The sequence below is a fragment of the Oncorhynchus keta genome, unplaced genomic scaffold (assembly GCF_023373465.1).
Source record: "Oncorhynchus keta strain PuntledgeMale-10-30-2019 unplaced genomic scaffold, Oket_V2 Un_scaffold_1378_pilon_pilon, whole genome shotgun sequence".
NCBI lineage: Eukaryota > Metazoa > Chordata > Actinopteri > Salmoniformes > Salmonidae > Oncorhynchus > Oncorhynchus keta.
The window spans coordinates 28069-41268 of record NW_026290776.1 but is presented as its reverse complement, the minus strand read 5'-3'; the positions used below and the strand labels follow the sequence as shown (position 1 = coordinate 41268).

At 45.0% G+C, this 13200-nt stretch overlaps 1 protein-coding gene, 2 long non-coding RNA genes and 1 pseudogene across 11 annotated transcripts; 1 reads left to right on the top strand and 3 right to left on the bottom strand.

The window, feature by feature from the left end:
* Positions 1 to 2696: 2696 nt before the first annotated feature.
* Positions 2697 to 4191, top strand: LOC127927380 (very-long-chain (3R)-3-hydroxyacyl-CoA dehydratase-like). Its single transcript, XM_052513692.1, has 4 exons — positions 2697 to 2730; positions 2871 to 3017; positions 3515 to 3646; positions 3833 to 4191. Exons 1-4 carry the CDS (start codon positions 2697 to 2699, stop codon positions 3907 to 3909), a joined length of 390 nt encoding a protein of 129 aa, XP_052369652.1. The 3' UTR covers positions 3910 to 4191.
* A 21-nt stretch (positions 4192 to 4212) lies between these two features.
* Positions 4213 to 13200, bottom strand: part of LOC127927383 (integrator complex subunit 14-like) — a 33004-nt pseudogene continuing 24016 nt past the window's right edge.
* On the bottom strand, positions 5592 to 7447 carry LOC127927385 (uncharacterized). Of its 6 annotated transcripts, none has more exons than XR_008127261.1 (3): positions 7309 to 7447; positions 7161 to 7218; positions 5592 to 7012 (listed from the first exon to the last, which is right to left on the bottom strand). It is a non-coding gene; the product is annotated as an uncharacterized LOC127927385 (long non-coding RNA). The 6 variants fall into 6 exon arrangements; XR_008127263.1 differs by having other exon boundaries at positions 5592 to 6952; XR_008127265.1 differs by having other exon boundaries at positions 5592 to 6922.
* LOC127927384 (uncharacterized) lies at positions 9189 to 11143 on the bottom strand. 4 transcript variants are annotated; one of them, XR_008127257.1, is made up of 4 exons: positions 10156 to 11143; positions 9829 to 10074; positions 9666 to 9747; positions 9189 to 9420 (listed from the first exon to the last, which is right to left on the bottom strand). It is a non-coding gene; the product is annotated as an uncharacterized LOC127927384 (long non-coding RNA). The 4 variants fall into 4 exon arrangements; XR_008127256.1 differs by having other exon boundaries at positions 9666 to 10074; XR_008127258.1 differs by lacking the exon at positions 9666 to 9747.

The window sequence follows — 13200 nt, the reverse complement described above, 5'->3', positions numbered from 1 at the left end:
TCTACAACACAGGTAGTTTACTGTGGTCGTTCATCACTCTACAACACAGGTAGTTTACTGTGGTCGTTTATCATACTCTACAACACGGGTAGTTTACTGTGGTCGTTCATCACTCTACAACACAGGGGTAGTTTACTGTGGTCGTTTATCAGACTCTACAACACAGGTAGTTTACTGTGGTCGTTCATCATACTCTACAACACAGGTAGTTTACTGTGGTCGTTTATCATACTCTACAACACAGGTAGTTTACTGTGGTCGTTCATCACTCTACAACACAGGTAGTTTACTGTGGTCGTTCATCATACTCTACAACACGGGCAGTTTACTGTGGTCGTTCATCACTCTACAACACAGGTAGTTTACTGTGGTCGTTTATCATACTCTACAACACAGGTAGTTTACTGTGGTCGTTCATCATACTCTACAACACAGGTAGTTTACTGTGGTCGTTCATCATACTCTACAACACAGGTAGTTTACTGTGGTCGTTCATCACTCTACAACACAGGTAGTTTACTGTGGTCGTTCATCATACTCTACAACACGGGTAGTTTACTGTGGTCGTTCATCATACTCTACAACACAGGTAGTTTACTGTGGTCGTTCATCACTCTACAACACAGGTAGTTTACTGTGGTCGTTCATCATACTCTACAACACAGGTAGTTTACTGTGGTCGTTCATCACTCTACAACACAGGTAGTTTACTGTGGTCGTTTATCACTCTACAACACAGGTAGTTTACTGTGGTCGTTCATCACTCTACAACACAGGTAGTTTACTGTGGTCGTTTATCACTCTACAACACAGGTAGTTTACTGTGGTCGTTCATCATACTCTACAACACAGGTAGTTTACTGTGGTCGTTCATCACTCTACAACACGGGTAGTTTACTGTGGTCGTTTATCATACTCTACAACACAGGTAGTTTACTGTGGTCGTTCATCACTCTACAACACAGGTAGTTTACTGTGGTCGTTTATCACTCTACAACACAGGTAGTTTACTGTGGTCGTTCATCATACTCTACAACACAGGTAGTTTACTGTGGTCGTTCATCACTCTACAACACAGGTAGTTTACTGTGGTCGTTTATCACTCTACAACACAGGTAGTTTACTGTGGTCGTTCATCACTCTACAACACAGGTAGTTTACTGTGGTCGTTCATCATACTCTACAACACGGGTAGTTTACTTGTTATTAGGTGTTAACGGTTTTAATGATTTTTCTAACGTTCAAAGTGGAGTCAGTCACCAGTCTCTCTGGTGTTTGTGACTCTGTACTGTGGAGTTGACATCTTTCTATCAGTCTCTCTGGTGTTTGTGACTCTATGTACTGTGGAGTTGACATCTTTCTGTCAGTCTCTCTGGTGTTTGACTCTGTACTGTGGAGTTGACATCTTTCTATCAGTCTCTCTGGTGTTTGTGACTCTGTACTGTGGTGCTCTTCATCTCCAGGTGATTGGTAGGAACTTCATCCTCTTCATCATCCTCGGCAGCCTGCAGGAGATGCACAACAAACCAGTGGTCTTCTTTGTCTTCTACCTCTGGCGCTATAGAGATCTTTAGGTGGGTATAGAGATCTTTAGGTGGGTATAGAGATGTTTAGGTGGGTATAGAGATGTTTAGGTGGGTATAGAGATCTTTAGGTGGGTATAGAGATCTTTAGGTGGGTATAGAGATGTTTAGGTGGGTATAGAGATGTTTAGGTGGGTATAGAGATGTTTAGGTGGGTATAGAGATGTTTAGGTGGTATATACTGTCTTCTACCTCTGGAGTGGTATAGAGATGTTTAGGTGGGTATAGAGATGTTTAGGTGGGTATAGAGATCTTTAGGTGGGTATAGAGATGTTTAGGTGGTATATACTGTCTTCTACCTCTGGAGCGCTATAGAGATGTTTAGGTGGGTATAGAGATGTTTAGGTGGGTATAGAGATGTTTAGGTGGGTATAGAGATGTTTAGGTGGGTATAGAGATGTTTAGGTGGGTATAGAGATGTTTAGGTGGTATATACTGTCTTCTACCTCTGGAGTGGTATAGAGATGTTTAGGTGGGTATAGAGATGTTTAGGTGGGTATAGAGATGTTTAGGTGGGTATAGAGATGTTTAGGTGGTATATACTGTCTTCTACCTCTGGAGCGCTATAGAGATCTTTAGGTGGGTATAGAGATGTTTAGGTGGGTATAGAGATCTTTAGGTGGGTATAGAGATGTTTAGGTGGTATAGAGATGTCTAGGTGGGTATAGAGATGTTTAGGTGGTATATACTGTCTTCTACCTCTGGAGTGGTTTTAGAGATGTTTAGGTGGGTATAGAGATGTTTAGGTGGGTATAGAGATGTTTAGGTGGTATATACTGTCTTCTACCTCTGGAGTGGTTTTAGAGATGTTTAGGTGGGTATAGAGATCTTTAGGTGGGTATAGAGATGTTTAGGTGGTATAGAGATGTTTAGGTGGGTATAGAGATGTTTAGGTGGTATATACTGTCTTCTACCTCTGGAGTGGTTTTAGAGATGTTTAGGTGGTATATACTGTCTTCTACCTCTGGAGTGGTTTTAGAGATGTTTAGGTGGTATATACTGTCTTCTACCTCTGGAGTGCTATAGAGATGTTTAGGTGGGATTATAAGCCTACTGTACATAAAGGGGTCATTCATGCTCTCTGTGTGTGTGTTGTATGGCTGTGGAAGCAAAATGGCCGATCGTCAAGAACCTTCCTCAGCCATGCGTAAGATTCAATGGTAGAGTTATCTGTCCAGTTTCCTCTGTAGATGTTACCCTCTTTTATTCCACAACACTGACACAGATCTCTGTGTGTAGCTCATGAATAACAGCAAAGAAAATGTATGCTTTACTTCTTGTTTTCAGGATGCCATTTTTCCCCCAATGAAAATCCATTCCTCCCCCAGGTATCCATTCTACATGCTGGGTTGTATCGACACAGAGTGGAAGACGATCACCTGGCTGAGGTACACCGTCTGGATACCCCTGTACCCTCTGGGGTGCTGGCTGAAGGTGAGTTTACGGGTACACCGTCTGGTTACCCCTGTATCCTCTAGGGGTGCGTTAGTTTACAGGGACACCGTCAGATAGTCCTGTACCCTCTGGGGTGCGTTAGTTTACAGGGACACCGTCAGATGGGGGTGCGTTAGTTTACAGGGACACCGTCAGATAGTCCTGTACCCTCTGGGGTGCGTTAGTTTATAGGGACACCGTCAGATAGTCCTGTACCCTCTGGGGTGCGTTAGTTTATAGGGACACCGTCAGATAGTCCTGTACCCTCTGGGGGTGCGTTAGTTTATAGGGACACCGTTGGGATAGTCCTGTACCCTCTGGGGTGCTGGCTGAAGGTGAGTTAGTTTACGGGTGTACAGTAATACTAAGAGGCAATGGGAAGCCTGAAGAATGGACAGAATACCTGGGTAACATATTACTCAACAGTTCCCTCTCCCCCCCTACCTCTCCAGTGGTCCAGTCCATTTACTCAGCAGTTCTCTTTCCCCCCTCTCCAGCGGTTGCAGTGGTCCAGTCCATCTCAGTGTTTGACCAGAGCAGACTGTTCAGTATCCCTCTACCTGAGGCCCTGGGCTCCTCTGCCAGCTTCTCCTGTGTCCTCTATATCTACCTACCTCTCATGGTCATCGGTGAGTTGTGAAAAAATGGATCAATATACATACTGTCCACCTTTGCAGTTATAGGGTAATTACTCTTTGTGACAATATTGAGGTGTCCATCTTTAAAGGCTGTGTACATGTAACATCGGCCACACCCTCATATATAAAGAGTTCATCAACTTATGACTTAACAATATTCGTCTGTTGTGTTTGCAGGGCTTCTCATCAATTTCCGCCACCTGTACAAACAGAGGCTGAAGAGGTTCCGGACCAAGAAGAGGAAGTCTAACTGACTTTTTTTTTTTATATTTGACCTCCAACAACCTCTGCTTCCCATCATCTCATCTAGGTTGACTAAATTCCAGTATTTTTCCTCAACATTTCCAGAAGTCCCAGTTAGGAGAACCTTGGAATTTTCCGTTGTAGTAAGACGTTTTCCTGCTAACAAACATCCTCAGGGGAAAGTCACATAAGATGTATGTTTTTGTCACGTCAATCAATATGAGCAGCTCCACTTCCTGGGTAAATTGTGTAAAGATTAATAAAAAAAATACTCATCGTTGGAAAAAAATAAACCTTTTTTTTTTTCATTTATTCATTAGGAAAGTTATAAAAACGATATGGTCAAAAACACATGTGAAGCCTTAACTTTAAACAGTTGGTGTGCCATTCTAGTAGTCTGAAACAGCACCCTATTCCCTATATAGTGCACTAATTTAGACCAGAGCCCTATTCCCTATTCCCTATATAGTGCACTACTTTAGACCAGAGCCTATAGGATTTAGAGATGTTGAGCATGACGGGGCTCCTCTCTAACAACCCAGGAAGCTCAGATTCAAATTGTCAAAATACATTATTTCATTCATTATTAGGTCTAAATACAAATGTACAAGGAATCGAGGGGGAAAAAGCCTCATTGGAGGTGCCAAAGGGGTTTTTCGATATTTTCTGAAATGACATACTGGCTGTAACGGGAGTAAATGAAGATAGTTACTCACCAAATATGGAGTTTCACTGAGCAACTAACACTTACAAAGCTGTATTGGGAGCTTCCTGGGCGTGAGAGAGGACACAGGCCAACATCTCTACTTGAATCGGAGCTTCCTGGGCATTAGAGGACACAGGCCAACATCTCTACTTGAATCGGAGCTTCCTGGGCATTAGAGGACACAGGCCAACATCTCTACTTGAATCTGAGCTTCCTGGGCATTAGAGAGGACACAGGCCAACATCTACTAGGACTCGGGGCTTCCTGGACATTAGAGAGGACTCGGCTTCCTGGGCATTAGAGAGGACACAACGGGCAGAAGCAGTCTTCCTTCCTCTACATGCCAGCTCCTCCCCCAGAGAAGTCGGTGTGCATGGGGTTGATGTTCTGGTCGAAGGCAGCGTACTGGGAGTCTCCTGTGGAGGCCAGTTTAAGCTGCTTGGCAGCGTGTGATAGCTGGAAGGCTGCGTCGGGGTGTGCCGTGTCTGGCAGCAGGGTACACTCCCTCTCTAACAGCTCTGCCACGCCCTTCAGCAGCTCCCAGAAACCAAACGCCAGCGCTGCCTTCCGCAGACGGTTCAGCTCCTGGTGGGCAGATGGAGACACGCAACTAAATAAACATCACTTTTATTCACCAAGTACAGTTGGAGACATTAAAACTTGTTTTTCAACCACATCTAAGTCATTTTTCCGACAGATTCATTTACAGTATCACAATTCCAGTGGGTCAGAAGTTTACTGTGCCTTTAAACAGCTTGGAAAATTCCAGAAAATGATGTCATGGCTTTAGAAGCTTCTGATAGGCTAATTGACGTCAGTTGGTGTGGATGTATTTCCAGACCAACCTTCAAACTCAGTGTCTCTTTGCTTGACATAACGGGAAAATCAAAAGAAATCAGACAAGACCTCAGGAGCAATTTCCAAACGCCTGAAGGTACCATGTTCATCTGTCCAAACAACAGTACGCATGTATAAACAACAGTACGCATGTATAAACACCATGGGACCACGCAGTCGTCATAACGCTCAGGAAGGAGACGCGTTCTGTCTCCTAGAGATGAACGTACTTTGGTGCGAAAAGTGCAAATCAATCCCAGAGCAACAGCAAAGGACCTTGTGAAGATGCTGGAGGAAACAGGTACAAAAGTATCTATATCCACAGTAAAATGAGTCCTATATCGACATAACCTGAAAGGCCGCTCAGCATGGTGGAAGCCACTGCTCCAAAACCGCCATAAAAAAAAGACAGTTTGCAACTGCACATGGGGACAAAGATTGTACTTTTTGGAGAAATGTCTTCTGGTCTGATGAAACAAAAATAAAAAATGGGGGATGCTTTGCAAGCCGAAGAACACCATCCCAACATCATGTTGTGCGGGTGCTTTGCTGCAGGAGGGTCTGGTGCACTTCACAAAATAGATGACATCATGAGGATGGACAATTATGTTGATATATTAAAGCAACATCTCAAGACATCAGTCAGGAAGTTAAAGCTTGGTCGCAAATGGGTCTTCCACATGGACAATGACCCCAAGCACACTTCCAAAGTCAAGGTATTGGAGTGGCCATCACAAAGCCCTGACATCAATCCGCTAGAACATTTGTGGGCAGAACTGAAAAAGCGTGTGCGAGCAAGGAGGCCAACAAACCTGACTCAGTTACACCAGCTCTGTCAGGAGGAATGGGACAAAATTCACCCAACTTATTCTGGGAAGCTTGTGGAAGGCTACTCGAAACGTTTGACCCAAGTTAAACAATTTAAAGGCAATTCTACCAAATACTAATTGAGTGTATGTAAACTTCTGACCCACTGGGAATGTGAAGAAAGAAATAAAAGCTGAAATAAATCACACTAGTATTATTCTGACATTTCACATTCTTAAAATAAAGTGGTGATCCTAACTGACCAAAGACAGGGAATTTTTACTAAGATTAAATGTCAGGAATAGTGAAAAACTGAGTTTAAATATATTTAGGCTAAGATGTATGTAAACTTCCGACTTCAACTGTATATTTACAGACCCAGAATGTGAAATGGTGCTGCTAGCAATAGACAACATATAGAGGAATTAATTTACACACATTATAGAGTGAATAGATCAGTTTACCTCCATTATAGAATGAATAGATCAGTTTACCTCCATTATAGAGTGAATAGATCAGTTTACCTCCATTATAGAATGAATAGATCAGTTTACCTCCATTATAGAGTGAATAGATCAGTTTACCTCCATTATAGAATGAATAGATCAGTTTACCTCCATTATAGAGTGAATAGATCAGTTTACCTCCATTATAGAATGAATAGATCAGTTTACCTCCATTATAGAATGAATAGATCAGTTTACCTCCATTATAGAGTGAATAGATCAGTTTACCTCCATTATAGAATGAATAGATCAGTTTACCTCTATTATAGAGTGAATAGATCAGTTTACCTCTATTATAGAATGAATAGATCAGTTTACCTCTATTATAAAATGAATAGATCAGTTTACCTCTATTATCGAGTGAATAGATCAGTTCACACCCATTAGAGTGAATAGATCAGTTTACCTCTATTATCGAGTGAATAGATCAGTTCACACCCATTAGAGTGAATAGATCAGTTTACCTCTATTATAGAATGAATAGATCAGTTTACCTCCATTATAGAGTGAATAGATCAGTTTACCTCCATTATAGAGTGAATAGATCAGTTTACCTCCATTATAGAGTGAATAGATCAGTTTACCTCCATTATAGAATGAATAGATCAGTTTACCTCCATTATAGAGTGAATAGATCAGTTTACCTCCATTATAGAATGAATAGATCAGTTTACCTCTATTATAGAATGAATAGATCAGTTTACCTCTATTATAGAATGAATAGATCAGTTTACCTCCATTATAGAATGAATAGATCAGTTTACCTCTATTATAGAATGAATAGATCAGTTTACCTCCATTATCGAGTGAACATAATAATAGGCAGTCAGAACCAGGATTGTGTTCATTAGGGCACAACATCAAAACGTTGTAAAACGTTTTGCAACGGAAAATGATTCTACCTCCATGTTTGCGACCATTGAACATGACCCAGGTTAAATCAGGAAACCTTAGGTATCCATCCCAGAACTTTCTCACTGTTGAATATTACCTTATTTATTATTTTTATGTATTATTTTTCATTTAGAATTTTACCCCCTTTTCACGGACCTCCCGGTCGCGGCCGGCTGCAACAGAGCCTGGGCTCGAACCCAGAGTCTCTGGTGGCACAGCTAGCACTGCGATGCAGTGACCTAGACCACGGCACCACCCGGGAGGCCCCAAATATGACCTTCTATGGGTGATTGTTTGTATGTCTCAGACAGTGACTACCTTGTAGAATGTCTGAGTCTTCTCTGGCAGTTTCCTGGCGTTCCTCAGGATCTTCTGCACATCAGTCTGTTGATTGGTTGACACACAGGAAGTCAAGCACCAATCAACATAATCCTTACAGTGAGGCCTTAACACATCTCCAATCATGGTCTTTCGTAATTCCACTCGGCTATCAGGAGCCCGTTATCTGTACCTGCAGTCCGCTAGCTTCTATTTCTACAGCCCGTTATCTGTACCTGCAGTCCGCTAGCTTCCATTTCTACAGCCCGTTATCTGTACCCGCAGTCCGTAGCTTCTATTTCTACAGCCCGTTATCTGTACCTGCAGTCCGCTAGCTTCTATTTCTACAGCCCGTTATCTGTACCAGCAGTCGGCTAGCTTCTAATTCTACAGCCCGTTATCTGTACCTGCAGTCCGCGAGCTTCTATTTCTACAGCCCTTTATCTGTACCCGCAGTCGGCTAGCTTCTATTTCTACAGCCTGTTATCTGTACCTGCAGTCGGCTAGCTTCTATTTCTACAGCCCGTTATCTGTACCTGCAGTCCACTAGCTTCTATTTCTACAGCCCGTTATCTGTACCTGCAGTCCGCTAGCTTCTATTTCTACAGCCCGTTATCTGTACCTGCAGTCCGCTAGCTTCTATTTCTACAGCCCGTTATCTGTACCTGCAGTCCGCTAGCTTCTATTTCTACAGCCCGTTATCTGTACCAGCAGTCGGCTAGCTTCTATTTCTACAGCCCGTTATCTGTACCTGCAGTCGGCTAGCTTCTATTTCTACAGCCCGTTATCTGTACCTGCAGTCCACTAGCTTCTATTTCTACAGCCCGTTATCTGTACCTGCAGTCCGCTAGCTTTGATCCAGACAGTGACGTTCTGAGCGTAGCTGCGTTTGATCTTAGGCTGCAGTGGGAAAGGACTCTTACTGTCATCCTCCCCGTTTCTCAGCTGCATCTGAAAGAGAGAGAGGTTAAAAGGTCAGAAAATCAAGCTACCATTGTCAGCTGGTAGATCTCTGGACAGGTTCGGGGGGTTAATTAACCGTTTGATTAGCTACCTGATATAGGTCCTAGCTGAGACACCTTGCCCAGCCAGGGTAAAGGCTCAGGTCCAGGCTCAAACAGAGACATCATCAGATTAGACTTCTTCTTGCTGTCTGCCTGGGAGTACAGCATACCATACCACTCTGGGCTACAGAGAGAAAATGTTACAAATATTTCAGTTACAGAGTGTCATTTCCCCAGATCTGAAACCCTTATTCCACGTTTCAAAGACCTCTCTGATGAGGATAGGGCTACCCGTCCTGTTGGGGGAGGACGCAGAGAGCTGTGGGTTGGCAGAGAGCTGTGGGTTGGCAGACCACTACATCAAAGACCTCTCTGATGAGGATAGGGCTACCCGTCCTGTTGGGGGAGGACGCAGAGAGCTGTGGGTTGGCAGACCACTACATCAAAGACCTCTCTGATGAGGATAGGGCTACCCGTTCTGTTGGGGGAGGACGCAGAGAGCTGTGGGTTGGCAGACCACTACATTAAAGACCTCTCTGATGAGGATAGGGCTACCCGTCCTGTTGGGGGAGGACGCAGAGAGCTGTGGGTTGGCAGCGCACTACATCAAAGACCTCTCTGATGAGGATAGGGCTACCCGTTCTGTTGGGGAGGACGCAGAGAGCTGTGGGTTGGCAGCGCACTACATCAAAGACCTCTCTGATGAGGATAGGGCTACCAGTCCTGTTGGGGGAGGACGCAGAGAGCTGTGGGTTGGCAGACCACTACATCAAAGACCTCTCTGATGAGGATAGGGCTACCAGTCCTGTTGGGGAGGACGCAGAGAGCTGTGGGTTGGCAGCGCACTACATCAAAGACCTCTCTGATGAGGATAGGGCTACCAGTCCTGTTGGGGGAGGACGCAGAGAGCTGTGGGTTGGCAGACCACTACATCAAAGACCTCTCTGATGAGGATAGGGCTACCCGTCCTGTTGGGGGAGGACGCAGAGAGCTGTGGGTTGGCAGACCACTACATCAAAGACCTCTCTGATGAGGATAGGGCTACCCGTTCTGTTGGGGGAGGACGCAGAGAGCTGTGGGTTGGCAGCGCACTACATCAAAGACCTCTCTGATGAGGATAGGGCTACCCGTCCTGTTGGGGAGGACGCAGAGAGCTGTGGGTTGGCAGACCACTACATCAAAGACCTCTCTGATGAGGATAGGGCTACCAGTCCTGTTGGGGGAGGACGCAGAGAGCTGTGGGTTGGCAGACCACTACATCAAAGACCTCTCTGATGAGGATAGGGCTACCAGTCCTGTTGGGGGAGGACGCAGAGAGCTGTGGGTTGGCAGACCACTACATCAAAGACCTCTCTGATGAGGATAGGGCTACCAGTCCTGTTGGGGGAGGACGCAGAGAGCTGTGGGTTGGCAGCGCACTACATCAAAGACCTCTCTGATGAGGATAGGGCTACCCGTCCTGTTGGGGGAGGACGCAGAGAGCTGTGGGTTGGCAGAGAGCTGTGGGTTGGCAGAGAGCTGTGGGTTGGCAGACCACTACATCAAAGAGCTCTCTGATGAGGATAGGGCTACCAGTCCTGTTGGGGGAGGACGCAGAGAGCTGTGGGTTGGCAGCGCACTACATCAAAGACCTCTCTGATGAGGATAGGGCTACCCGTCCTGTTGGGGGAGGACGCAGAGAGCTGTGGGTTGGCAGCGCGCTACATCAAAGACCTCTCTGATGAGGATAGGGCTACCAGTCCTGTTGGGGGAGGACACAGAGAGCTGTGGGTTGGCAGCGCACTACATTGAAGACCTCTCTGATGTGGATAGGCTACCCGTCCTGTTGGGGGAGGTCGCAGAGAGCTGTGGGTTGGCAGCGCACTACATTGCTGCCTGCCATAAGATGAGAGACAGTGTCTGACAGACCAATCAACCTGCACATGTCCTCTACTGTATGCTTATTGTTATCGTTCAACGAGTTGGTTATTTTAATCCTGAGTTATCTTTGTTCCTATTGTCCCGTTTAAAATAATAATAATCAATATTGTAATTGTTAATATTGTAAATCTCCAATAAAACAAATTGAATTGAGAGAGAAAAGAGTAAAACATTAATATCTTACCCAGAGACACCATGCCCTCTATAACCTGCTATAAGCACGTTATGAACCTCTATAATGTGTTATAACAGAACATAGTACTATCTTACCCCAGCTGCACCAGCGCCACCATGCCCTCCACCTTCAGACTGCCATGGAGTAGGACACAGAAGTTGGGGACCTTCCCTGCCTGCTGGTTGGCTGATGTCTCCTCCTCTGGCTCCTCTGTGGTTCCTGGACCCACGTCATCCACCTCTGGAACCAAGAACACAACAATAAAACTCATTAGAACACTCATTTTAGAACACTCTTTTAGAACATTAGAACACTCATTTTAGAACACTCTTTTAGACCATTAGAACAGTCTTTTAGAACACTCATTTAGAACATTAGAACAGTCTTTTATAATATAAAACTATTTTAGAACATGACAACAGTAATTTAGAAGGATATTCTAGAAGGTTAGAACACCATGTGTGGTATTAGTTAGAAGCGGTAACTAACCTTTATTGACAGCGATAGGCAGGACCAGGTGTCTGGACATGACAGGAGGACTGGAGATGTCTCCTATCTCTATGAAACCAACTATCTCCAGATCTGGAACACAGTTTGGCACCTAGTTATTGGCAGCTTGAAGTGGAATGGCAGTATACACAACGTGCAATAACACATCTAAATCAATGAACTGTGATAGTTTATCAAGAACGTGGGAAAGTCCGTAAGAGAGAGTTGAACACAGTTGAAGTGAAGATGACGAAGTCAGGTGACTGGGATGGTAGAGAACATACAGCGCCTAGAGTCTGCAAACCTCTTGAACTTCTGTTTATATTTTGTTGTGACAGTGACTCAAGAGTTTTATGCATTTAAATAAGGACTTTTGCCACTAATCTACACACCAAAAACACAAAACTGAAATGTCATAATTGGATCATTCTCAACCTCCCCTTAGATGACACTTGGTGGAAGCCATTAGCTGTGAGCCTGCTGGGATAGGTCGCTACCAACTTTGCACACCTAGATTATATTTGTATTATATTTGACCGTCATTTTCTACAAAACTGTTCAAAGCTCTGGCAAGTTTCTTGGGAAGCATTGATGGACAGCAAACTTTAAGTCATGGCACAAATGTTTGACTGGATTGGGGTCAGAGCTCTGATTGGGTCACTCCACTGACTGGATTGGGGTCAGAGCTCTGATTGGGTCACTCCACTGACTGGATTGGGGTCAGAGCTCTGATTGGGTCACTCCACTGACTGGATTGGGGTCAGAGCTCTGATTGGGTCACTCCACTGACTGGATTGGGGTCAGAGCTCTGATTGGGTCACTCCACTGACTGGATTGAGGTGAGAGCTCTGATTGGGTCACTCCACTGACTGGATTGGGGTCAGAGCTCTGATTGGGTCACTCCACTGACTGGATTGGGGTCAGAGCTCTGATTGGGTCACTCCACTGACTGGATTGGGGTCAGAGCTCTGATTGGGTCACTCCACTGACTGGATTGGGGTCAGAGCTCTGATTGGGTCACTCCACTGACTGGATTGGGGTCAGAGCTCTGATTGGGTCACTCCACTGACTGGATTGGGGTCAGAGCTCTGATTGGGTCACTCCACTGACTGGATTGGGGTCAGAGCTCTGATTGGGTCACTCCACTGACTGGATTGGGGTCAGAGCTCTGATTGGGTCACTCCACTGACTGGATTGAGGTCAGAGCTCTGATTGGGTCACTCCACTGACTGGATTGAGGTCAGAGCTCTGATTGGGCTACTCCATCATTTAGAGTCTGTTAGGTACCTGTGAGGATGTGTCGGGGCATAGGGTCGATTTAGAGAGTCTGTTAGGTACCTGTGAGGATGTGTCGGGGCATAAGGTCGATTTAGAGAGTCTGTTAGATACCTGTGAGGATGTGTCGGGGCATAGGGTCGATTTAGAGAGTCTGTTAGGTACCTGTGAGGATGTGTCGGGGCATAGGGTCGATTTAGAGAGTCTGTTAGGTACCTGTGAGGAAGTGTCGGGGCATAAGGTCGGTTTAGAGAGTCTGTTAGGTACCTGTGAGGATGTGTCGGGGCATAGGGTCGATTTAGAGAGTCTGTTAGGTACCTGTGAGGATGTGTCGGGGCATAGGGTCGATTTAGAGAGTCTGTTAGGTACCT